This window comes from Schistocerca serialis, chromosome 2 (assembly GCF_023864345.2).
Source record: "Schistocerca serialis cubense isolate TAMUIC-IGC-003099 chromosome 2, iqSchSeri2.2, whole genome shotgun sequence".
NCBI lineage: Eukaryota > Metazoa > Arthropoda > Insecta > Orthoptera > Acrididae > Schistocerca > Schistocerca serialis.
Genome location: NC_064639.1, coordinates 1,047,462,284 through 1,047,474,471, shown reverse-complemented (window position 1 = coordinate 1,047,474,471; position 12,188 = coordinate 1,047,462,284). Strand labels below are relative to the sequence as shown.

The 12,188-nt window shown below is 39.2% G+C and overlaps 1 protein-coding gene across 1 annotated transcript in view; it reads left to right on the top strand.

The window, feature by feature from the left end:
* LOC126458484 (transcription factor Dp-1) overlaps positions 1–12,188 on the top strand; it is a 198,406-nt gene that overhangs the window by 93,450 nt on the left and 92,768 nt on the right. Inside the window, exon 6 of the mRNA XM_050095576.1 lies at positions 6,348–6,510. Coding sequence (XP_049951533.1) covers positions 6,348–6,510 — 163 coding nt within the window. The remainder of the gene's footprint in view (positions 1–6,347; positions 6,511–12,188) is intronic.

The window sequence follows — 12,188 nt, the reverse complement described above, 5'->3', positions numbered from 1 at the left end:
CCTGAAAATTACAGACCAATATCCTTAACATCAGTTTGTTGCAGGATTCTCGAACGTATTCTCAGTTCGAATATAATGAATTTCCTTGAGACAGAGAAGTTGCTGTCCATGCATCAGCACGGCTTTAGAAAGCATTGCTCCTGAGAACTGCAACTCGCCCTTTTTTCACATGATATCTTGCAAACCATGGATGAAGGGTATCAGACGGATGCCATATTCCTTGACTTCCGGAAAGCATTTGACTCGGTGCCCCACTGCAGACTCCTAACTAAGGTACGAGCATATGGGATTGGGTCCCAAATGTGTGAGTGGCTTGAAGACTTCTTAAGTAATAGAACCCAGTACGTTGTCCTCGATGGTGAGTGTTCATCGGAGGTGAGGATATCATTTGGAGTGCCCCAGGGAAGTGTGGTAGGTCCGCTGTTGTTTTCTATCTACATAAATGATTTTTTGGATAGGGTGGATAGCAACGTGCGGCTGTTTGCTGATGATGCTGTGGTGTACGGGAAGTTGCCGTCGTTGAGTGACTGTAGGAGGATACAAGATGACTTGGACAGGGTTGGTGATTGGTGTAAAGAATGGCAGCTAACTCTAAATATAGATAAATGTAAATTAATGCAGAGGAATAGGAAAAAGAATCCCGTAATGTTTGAATACTCCATTAGTAGTGTAGCGCTTGACACAGTCACGTCGATTAATTATTTTGGCGTAACATTGCAGAGCGATATGAAGTGGGACAAGCATGTAATGGCAATTGTGGGGAAGGCGGATAGTCGTCTTCAGTTCATTGGTAGAATTTTGGGAAGATGTGGTTCATCTGTAAAGGAGACCGCTTATAAAACACTAATACAACATATTCTTGAGTACTGCTTGAGCGTTTGGGATCCCTATCATGTCGGATTGAGGGAGGACATAGAAGCAATTCAGTGGCGGGCTGCTAGATTTGTTACTGGTGGGTTTGATCATCATGCGAGTGTTACGGAAATGCTTCAGGAACTCGGGTGGGAGTCTCTGGAGGAAAAGAGGCGTTCTTTTCGTGAATTGCTACTGAGGAAATTTAGAGAACCAGCATTTGAGGCTGACTGCAGTAAAATTTTACCGCCGCCAACTTATATTTCGTAGAAAGACCACGAAGATAAGAGAAGAGAGATTGGGGCTCGTACAGAGGCATATAAGCAGTCATTTTTCCCTCGTTCTGTTTGGGAGTGGAACAGGGAGAGAAGATACTAGTTGTGGTACGAGGTACCCTTCGCCATGCACTGTATGGTGGGTTGCGGAGTATGGATGTAAATGTAGTTTTTTTTTTTTCATGGCCCGGTTAATGAGAGCAGTGCTACTGCATCTTCCGAACCACGTTTCATGGACAGGCTTCCCTTGACTGTGGTTGTACAAAGCCTCATGCTGGGCTTCTGGTTCGTCCCCCACAGTATCAGCACCCAAAGTGATGTTTGCAGTGTGGTGTACTTATTGTGGTGAAGTGCAGTGAGTGTCAAGAGTACCAGCCTGGTTTATTACCCTTCCATTGCCAGCCACTTGGGCACCCCTCTACTGCCAAGCACACCACTGAAGCAAGTTTTCCTGCGCTGCTAATCGATGCTGAGCGAAGTACTGTATACAGTTCATAGTCCAGTCTGTTGAAAAAGACTCAGTCATGATCGTGGACCTCCATTTATTAAGAGATAGTAACTCGTTAAATTCTATTGTAGTTTTTAGAGTTTAGAAATAATATCTTCGAGCCAGCTCATGTGCTTCTTCTGGCACACCTTGTTAATTATTGTTGCTTTCATTATTTGGCACACTGGTGTAGACATGTCTGCCCCTTAGGAGTATAGAAGGGAACCTAAATCGTTCCCTCACATTCATACAACGTGTAATTGTTTTTTATATTGTTGAAATTCCAATTTTTCATAATTAGCAATGAATAATAGATTTTCAATAAATTGTTTTGTGAAGCAAATTTCATCTAGTAAGCCCATTTAATAATTGATATACAAATCTGAGATTTCATCGTAGACAAATTACGATTCTAGTTACCAATGACAGTATTAACTACAATCCCAAATCTTATTAGTTTTATACAAACTGAGATGCTCTAATGCATACTGAATACTATAAATATTGGGTATGTTTACATGCCAACCGCATTTTTTCTCTCATCTTGTTAAATTCTAGTAACATTTCATTCTGTAGGTCAATTATTATTCTCACTTCCATTGTACAATTAGTTTAAATCAAAAACTATGACATAATCACAAATGTACATCCAATCCATGCAGTAGTGTTACAGTGTATGTATACTAAAGAAATATGTTATGTGCTACTGTTTGTGAGCCTAACGCTGTTACATTACTGTATATGTATAAGGACAAGATGGCTTATACCTTGACATACATAAGCATTGTCGAATATGAAACATAGGAATTTGTAACTAAAACGTTTTCAGCAATGTAACTGACTTGCTAGACAATGACAATATCTACCAGAAAAATGCAACAGTGGAAACTCCAGGTGGGATAACAATAATATAAGGATAAAGGTAAATTGCTACTCACTGTAAACATGACGCATTGAGTTTCAGACAAGCACAATGAAAAGACAGTTACCCAATTAATTTGTGACAAAAGCCTTCTTCAGAAAAGGAAACGTGCACACATTCATTCACGCAAGGAAGCACATCTCGTGCACATGACTGGCCACAACCGGAATGGCTTCCGGTCTGAGCTACCAGATACGTCAACTGTGTAAGCGTTAAGTGTGTGCTTGTGGGAATGAATGTGTACATGTTTCCTATTCTGAAAAAAGCTGTGGTCAAAAGCTAAATGTATAAGTCTTTTCAGTATTTCGCCTGCAATTCAATGTGTCGTCTTTACAGTGAATAGCAATCTGTCTTTTTCCTTAATTGTTGCCAGAAGAATGAATAATTGTAGAGGAGAAGTCACACATAAATTAAAGTTATACCGTTCATTTTTATGCAAATGCTTGCATTATTCTTTTGGGAGGATACAGTTGACAACCATTCTTCCCCCTCTGCTGCCGCCATTTCATCTGACTGCCAAAATGAAAAGTATATGTAGTGGTATACAGATATTATACTAAATCCCATCAAGGAGTTCACAGAGGAGCATTTGCTGCAGAAATGCCCACGTCCTGTTGAACAGGCTTAGTCCTGGGGAAACATTGAGTAAATATACAATAAAAAATCCTCATTTACATCTTGTTCTTGTGTTCTAGTTTAGAAAATGCACAAGCAAAATAAACAGAAAAGAAGACTGGCGTGGAACACAATTGTGACTCTATTGAAAATAAAATTGAGGTCAGCAGGACGTAGTCTGTTGAATTGTTGTTTGATGGACCAAGTAAGTACCAGGAGATGTGAAAAGACATGGACAGTGATATAGGGCAGGCTGCACCAGTTTTAGTACCTGCCTGGGGGTGGGCAAACTGATCAGGTGTGGGCAGTTAGGCAGCTGGATCGTAACCTAAGTAACTGTATGAACTGGGCAAGTGCCCACAGGCATAGGAGGATGAGTGACTCATACATGCAACAGAACAGTTCACAAACTTGGTGGAATAGGGCTGCCTGAGTGGTAGCCTGCACTGCCTACAGTCTGCCTGCAGGTGAGCCGACAGTCATGTGCGTATGTCAGTGCACTGTGGGGCAGTATTGGAACAATGTGATGTAGAAAAAATTAAATATTTCTCCACAGATACTCTCCTATTGTGTTGTAAATAATGGATGCTGCTAGCAACTGCCTCATCTTTGACTATTGACCTTTCGATTCATTCTACTATTATCTTTGGCAATAAAAGGAACCTAGTTCAGACCTCAGTGGTTACTTCATAGACCACAATGCCCACTACAGAACAGGGGAATGTGAGGCAAAGACAGCGAGAGGAGCTCTAAGCAAAGCAAATTAGATTCTTTGTGATAATGCAGGTTAATTTAAATTATGATGCCTAGAAGGAGGTAGTAATAATGCCACTGATGCAGGTGTCCCCCAAACTGCTGACCATGTTTGGAAGCAGTGATTCAGCAGATGATCCTTTTTGTTGTTAAAAATAGGCCAGTTAAGTTGAGCAGGCAATTGACTTTATTGCATTTCATGTTCCAGAGTGAGAACTTAATGTATAGAAAGTGAATCAATGGTTGAAAGTGGGCGAAAATTCACAGCATACACTAACCATTCCCCTTCTGTCAAGCAGTATTTGGAAAAGAAACTCTCTCCATTGCAGCTACGATTTTTTATAATGTTACTTAAACAGAACTCACAGTTCTTCCAAAATCTTTTTGTCATCTGTTGGAGTTAATATATTTTTCCAAAGTTGAAGGGGTGGGGGTTGTTATCCCAGTATTATATATATTCCCTTGTGCTACATTACCCTTTGGGTATTGTGCTTTTTAATTATATATCTAAGTGGAAGTGGCACTATATTAACATTATTTTCTGAATGAGTTAAGTTCTAATTTAGAGGTTACGTATTTTTTAATCTGTTTTACATGGATGTTACATTGAGTGTTTTAAATAGTGTTAGGACAAATTCCTTGCTTTGATTAGTTCAGCTGAGTTGATGCACTTTTTGTTTGTAAATTTCATTAAGATACTAATCTTCTAATGAGTAAACAAACAGATTGAGTGCATAAGTTTTGTTTATGCATTTTTTTCTTTTTCAAAGTTAAGTAGACTGTATTAAATCATTATTTATATTTACTAATTTTAGGAACTTTGTCTTAAAATTAGTTAAAATTTTTTTTCAAATGTTAGCTTTGAAATCCAGTTTACAAATGAAAGGCTTTAAACATCTTTAATCATATCTGATGAAAGCTTTCTTTGCCATAACTGTCCATTTTATTTTCAGGGGCATTTTCGAGAATTTAATTTCTGATTTTTGATGCAGTGTAGACTAACAGTATCATGAATGCTTACTTCTTGCTGTGTTGCTACATATGAATTTTGACAGAATCTAACTTTTTCATAACTACAATATATCTAGCAATCTCTCTGGATCAGGCCATGAAATTCAGACAACAGTGCATCAGATTATTTAAGAAACCTGGCTCGAGAACGAATTTACTTCGCAAGACTACCAGCAGCAATTGGGATGTGAATGTGAATACTCTACACTCTGCTGCATGCTCTTGTGTATTGTGCTGGCGAATATTGCTCTTCTGAATGGGTAAACAGTTCAACTTACTGAAGCCATGAAGTTGTTACTGTTACTGGTAGATCTACTTTCATTCGGTGGTTACCTGTTGTAGTTTATATTTCTCCGCAAGATTTAAAGAGAGAAGTAGCTAAGACAAACTTCCTGAAGATCACTTCTCATAAGCATTCTCTCTTGTATAATGCTCTAAACGATCGATCAACAACTCATCTGAAGTCATGCAAACCACCCTGTGAAATTGTGCAAACCACCCTGGATTGATTCAAAAAGTATCAGTTCTGTCGACATGACTGCCGGGTGGTGACAACACTGGAACAAATTCACTGTCTTACAAAGCTCACCAGGTTCAAGATCCAACAAAGAACATACAAGGATTCCAAGTATCATGCCAAAGCTGGTGGAGGCTGAACCACACTAGGGTGGGTCAAGGGAGGTGTGATTACACCTTGAAATGGGGTTTCCATTCATCTGCTGACTGCGAACAATAGAACACATAGTTACGGAGTGCACTGGTCGTCAGTGCACCCTACACTAACTGACGTGGTACTCTGAACTAATTGTCAAATATGGACTTTTCATTTGATTGTAGATACTTCTTTGTTCGTGTAAAAAAATACAATAAATAAATAGTTGTTATTGAATGGTATGTGCTGCCCTTGCTTCATGTTCAGATAAACAATCTAGCAAGCATTATTACCCTAAAGAATTTCATTTAGGAATTGGAGCATGAATTAAATTTTCAGTGACCTTTGTTATTAGGAGCTAGTGATCATCTTTCCTTCAAAACAAAGATGATTTTCTTTCTCATTACAAAATTATAGTAATGGATGAAATATTTCGGGAAGTGAAGAAAACTTTCAGTTGCAAAGTAGATTAAATTCTAAAATTATGATTAAAGCACTTCATTTGCTTTGTTTCTTTTTTTTAAGAAAGAAATACAAAGAAGCAGAAAAGTTCACTGCTCAGTTTTGTTATTATGTATGAACACAATTTCATGTATTAAATTCACAATGAACATTTTCTAAGAGACGACTGTTAAGCAGTTACCATAACATGCCTACAGTGACATGCTTTCATTTATGATACTGAAGGTAAGAAATTATCATTAATACTACCTCACAAGCTAGATTGCAGTTAATGTATTTGTAAGGCAGTTGATTACAGTGTACAATGTTTGGTTTCAGCAAACGAAGAAAAAGTGAAAAAGTTGGAAAGGGACTTAGACATTTTTCAATGAAGGTATGTGAAAAAGTGCGCAAGAAGGGCACAACGTCCTACAACGAGGTTGCTGATGAGTTGGTTGCTGAATTTACAAATCCAAATTTAGTAATTTCACCAACAGATCAGGTAATTTCATGTTGAATTTGAAAAAATAAGTTTTGTTCTGCAGTTTATTTACAAGACTTGTTTGCAGCCTTAGAAAATACAGTAATAGACAATTTTAGAGGTTTTTAATGTTACAATATGCATACAGCTATGGAAGTTGTTATGTTGTGTTGCTTTTGTTTATATGTTGGAATGATAATCACTTGTAACCTTATTAATTTGGCAAACATAGTTTGAAAAAAGAATACCCAATAGCCTGTCACTTAAGACTGTGTTGGCTAGCACAGTTATAACTGTGGATGTTTGGCTATAGCTGTGTGGAGCGGCCGCGCGATTTGACGTGCCTTGTTGCGGATTGCACGGCCCCTCCTGCCGGAGGTTTGAGTCCTTGTTTGGGTGTAGGTGTGCGTGTTGTTCTTAGCATAAGTTAGTTTAAGTAGTGTGTAAATTTAGGGACCGATGACCTCAGCAGTTTGTTCCCTTAGGAATTCACACACATTTGAACACTTTGGCTACATATTAATGTAATTTTGTTAACAGAGAAACACACAAAACACAGAGCAAATAATCAATGAAGTTGACCACTTCAATAAGCTATGACTGAAGATAAATGAGCACTCTTTGAAAGTACCACATTCACGATCTTGTGCATAAACTAAATTCTGCCATTTTTGCTATGACAATAATCCCCACTGTATGTCACCTTGAAATGCTCAAGCTTTTTTACTTTGTATAGCTTCACTCTATTATATGCTATGGTGTTATATTTTGAAGAAACTCTGCATTTCTCAACAATACTCTTAGCCCAGAAAAGGGCAGTCAGAACTATCTGCAGCATTATTTAGCAAATTTTGTGCAGCCCATTGTTAAAGTATCCTTAAATTCTATCTTTATAATCTCTGTACATACAGATCACCATGCAATTTGTAGTTAATAGTGTGGACTCATTTGGGGTAGGAATCGCGGTATTGTTTTTAATAGGTTGTCAGCAGGACTGACTAATGCCAGTGATGAACCCAAGATGTAGATGTAGATTTTCTAATCTAAGTTCACAGGCTTCCTTGTGGCACATTCATTTTAATCTGTACAAGAGTTCCTCACTGTGGTTTAAAAACTGGCACTGTCATATGTGATTTATTATGTATACTATTGAATGCTTTTTTTCCATTTCTTTGTGTAGCTGAAGAAATCACGTTACACTTGTGTTTGGATTCCACAATATTACGTAGGCAAGGAACCACTTACTACTTAATAGTTAGTATCAGTCACAAATCTGACAGTTATCCAATAAGACACAACTATCATACATGCAGAACCATTATTAACACTTATAAGGGGCAATCAAACAGTTAACGTTTTCAGGGTGTTGCAGCAGCGTATATGCAACGCAGTGCAGCTCCAGTGCAGGTGTATAAGCATGCAGTTACGGTAAAACGTCCAGCAAAACTGCAACAAGTGGGTCTGTTGTTCCATGGTAATGCTTGTCCCCAGCATGGAGTTATAGGCTTTTCACACAGCTGGACATGATGTATTACCAGACAGGTATCTTCAACCTTGTGCGTTGATGGGGTGATTGCCTCAATGCTGAAGGTGGTTTTACCAGATTGGTGTACAGATTTTGGACTGTAAGGTCTTTCAACAGAAAGTTTTTGATTGCCTCTGATATATTAGACTGCCCCCTCAATAAAAATTACAATAATAAATGTCTCTAAAATGAACTTGCCACAATAAATCTCTCTTTATATACATATCAAAAAAAGTTTTGCAACATTCCGGTTCTCAGAACTCCTGAAGACAGACGTTGACTGTGGATATTGTATCACAGACACAGTCCCTTTGACTGTTCAGAGAGGTCACTAAACCCATCCAAAGATGTAAACAGCCATCCATGAGCAGTGCCTGTTAGACTGAGCTGGTCCGACAGCCAATCAGTTCCAGTCATTCCACCAGGAGAGAGGTACGTGGCTTGTGTTGTTTGTAGTTCAACCACACCTAGTGGGCGCTAATGACCTCAGCAGTTGAGCGCCCTTAAACCCTACCAAAAAAAAAAAAAACCACACCTAGATGGCCAATACCATGATTCGATCGCATCCCTCATTGTTATTTTGTGCCAAGAAGGGCTCTCAACAAGGGAAGTATCCAGGCGTCTCGGAGTGAACCAAAGCGATGTTGTTCGGACATGGAGGAGATACAGAGAGACAGGAACTGTCAATGACATGACTTGCTAAGGCCGGTCGAGGGCTGCTTCTGCAGTGGAAGACAGCTACTACAGATTATGGCTTGGAGGACCCTGACAGCAATGCCACCATTATTTGTAATTATTTTCATGCAGCCACAGGAAGTCATGTTACAACTCAAACTGTGCGCAGTAGGCTGCACAATGCGCAACTTCATTCCTGATGTCCATGGCGAGGTCCATCTTTGCAACCACAACACCATGCTGAATGGACCGCTCAGGATTGGCATCACGTTCTCTTCACCGATAAGTGTCGCATATGCCTTCAACCAGACAATCGTCGGAGACGTGTTTTGAGGCAACCGGGTTGGGCTCAACACCTTAGGCTCTCAGTCCAGCGGGTGCAGCAAGGTGGAAGTTCCCCGACAGTGGCATTATGTGGGGCTGACGGACGCCACTGATCGTCACTGAAGGCATTGAAACAGCTGTAAGATACATGAATGCCATCCGCCAACTAATATTGCAACCATATCAGCAGCTTATTGGCGAGACATTTTCGTCTTCGTGGATGACAGTTCTTGCCCCCATTGTGCAGATCCTGTGAATGACTTCCTTCAGGATAACAACATTGCTCGACTAGAGTGGCAAGCATGTTTTCCAGACATGAACCCTATCGACATGCCTGGGATAGATTGAAAAGGGCTGTTTATGGATGAAGTGACCCACCAACCACTCTGAGGAATCCACACTGAATTGCGTTGAGGAGTGGGACAATCTGGACCAACAGTGCCTTGATGAACTTGTGGATAGTATGCCACAACGAATACAGACATACGTCAGTGCAAGAGAACGTGCTACTGGGTATTATAGGTATCGGCGTGTACAGCAATCTGGACCACCACCTCTGAAGGTCTTGCTGTATGGTGGTACAACATGCAAAGTGTGGTTTTCATGAGGAAAAAAAGGGCTGAAATGATGTTTATGTTGATCTCTATTCCAATTTTCTGTACAGATTCCAGAACCGAGTTTGTGCAAAACTTTTTTGATGTGTGTAGTTGAGAGTAGTTTTATTACAAATGAGACAAAATTATAACCAAAACTCAATAAGTACTTGCATTGAAGTAATCGGATCAGTGCATGAGCGAATTTTTATATAAATTTATGGATAATCAGGAGCCAATTTCACACAGAAATGTATAGATAACATACTGAATATGTAAATTAAGTCTTTATAGAGCTTAATATTGAATGCAATAACTTCGTAGAATCTGTGTTCTATTATTCTTGACTTCTAAATATCTTTTCGTGCCTCAGGAAGTAGTATATGTTCAAGTCTATAAACTTACATGTTATAGCTGCAACAGCTCCTAATGAATACATGTTCTTATCACATTTACTAAATTGTAATAGAGTTTTTCTTCCAAATTCATCATTCACAAATTATAATCACATACTAGCTTGGGTACCCGACTTCATTCAGGGAGTTGATATGAGATTGTGTGGTAGTTGGAATAAAAGGATGGACTTTGAGGTATATGAGGTTAAAATTGAAAAAATATTCAAACTGTTTACAATACTTGTGTGTTAACATTTTTCATTTTATTATCTGGAGTTTGTCATCACTCATACTCTCTTCGAAGGAGTACCATAGCTGTTTCGGATTCAATGGGTTAGATGTTGTTAGAATTATGGCGAATAAGTTTCTCATTTGTTCAGCTGAGACTGTGAGTGATACTTCTTGTAGTGTTAACACCCAGTGGTTATTATTTTCCTGTAGTCCTAAGCATTGGCATGCTTTTGTGTAGGTCTGGCATAGATAACTGTCAACAGCCGTGAGATCTGCGAAACTTGTTGGTCCCCGTATTTTGTGTATCAACATCCAGAGATATAGCTAAAAACAAAGATGATGTAACTAGAAACATTGGGCATAGTGCACCAGTTTTCATGATTGCTGGATGACCTTCTACTGGAATTCCTTGTTTTTGTCATTGAAAGATTTTTTTCTTGTTGTGTTCCATGTATTGACATGTAGGGACATTGACATATAGTAATATTTTGGTGAATGGCTCCATTTGGCACAATTGGTAAAAAGCTGTTAATGTTATGTTCTGACATGGTTCGCTTACAATTTTTCAAAACCCTCTGCCCATTCCCCAAACGTACTGCTAAAAGTTGCACAGTTAGTTCGCATCCATGTATGGGAAAACCGATAATCCGCCACACTGCTTTGCTATTGTTGATTTATCTTACCATTTGGTACATAAGGGTCTCTTCATTTCTGTTTTGCTTTTTGCTGTTCTTGGCTATTTTAAATACTTCCATGTCACTGCCTTTGTTCGCATACTCACACATATTTGATGAATTTCGCTGTATTGCAGTATTCTACATCTGTGTGTCCTCGTAACATTGTGGAAAGTTGTGTTTTACGTGGAACTACCCAGTGATTATCTATTTGCAGTTCATCACTGCCTCATGTTCATATTTTTGCTATGAAGCCGCCATTATCGGGTGATTTTCTTTTATATTGGGGATAGCCATCAACTCTGCTTTGTATGTCATCCAAGAATGTTTTTGGGTATGTTTTTGTACATTTTCCATCATGGCAAATTGTGCTATGGCCCACAAAGTCTGTGAATCACATTTTTCACCATGACATCGTGCAGTTCCGAATTGGGAAATTCAGCGTGGATGATTTTATTAATATCTGTGGGATGAATTGTGTCATGTAGTCATATGAGATTGTGTGGTTGAGGCAGTCCTTGTTTTTATCATTTATTTGTGTACATCCAGCATGTAACAGTTCCAAAGATGTAATTGGATAGGTAAAAAATTACTCACCAAGCAGTGGCAGAACACACACTTAGAGGGTTATCGGAGTCAGTGGCTCCTTTTCAGACAGAAGGGTTGAAGGGGAAGAGGAGTGAAGGAAAAGGATATGAAAAGTCTAGGAAAAGCGGTAGATTTCAGGAAAGTCGCCCTGAACCACGGGTCGTGGGAGACAAACCGCACTGGATGAGAAGGGAAGACTGATAGTTGGGGACTGCATCGGATGAGATTTGAAAATCTGAGAGCTTGAAGTTGGAATACAGGATAATATGCAAGACAGAGATTACTGCTTATATCGTACACGAGGTAATAAGAGTGAAAAGCTAAGTGCATTGCATGTAATGGAGGTGGGCAAGGGAAAATAGACAGGCGAGAAAATGAAAGATGTAGAAAACTAAAACGGACTTCAGAAAGAAGAAGTTACTGTGAAGAAATGCTGAGAGGAAAACAATAATGTAAATCAAGGCCAGATGAGTGGCAAGAACCAAGGACATGTTGTAGCACTAGTTCCCACCTGCGGAGTTACGAGAAACTGGTGTCTAGGGAAAAAATCCAGATGGAGCACATGGTGAAACAGGCATTGAGGTCACGATTGTCAAGCTGTAGAGCATGTTCCGCAATGTGATATTTTTTGTTGCCAGTACACACCCTCTGTCTATGCCCATTCATCTAATTCACAATTTGGTGGTAGTCATGC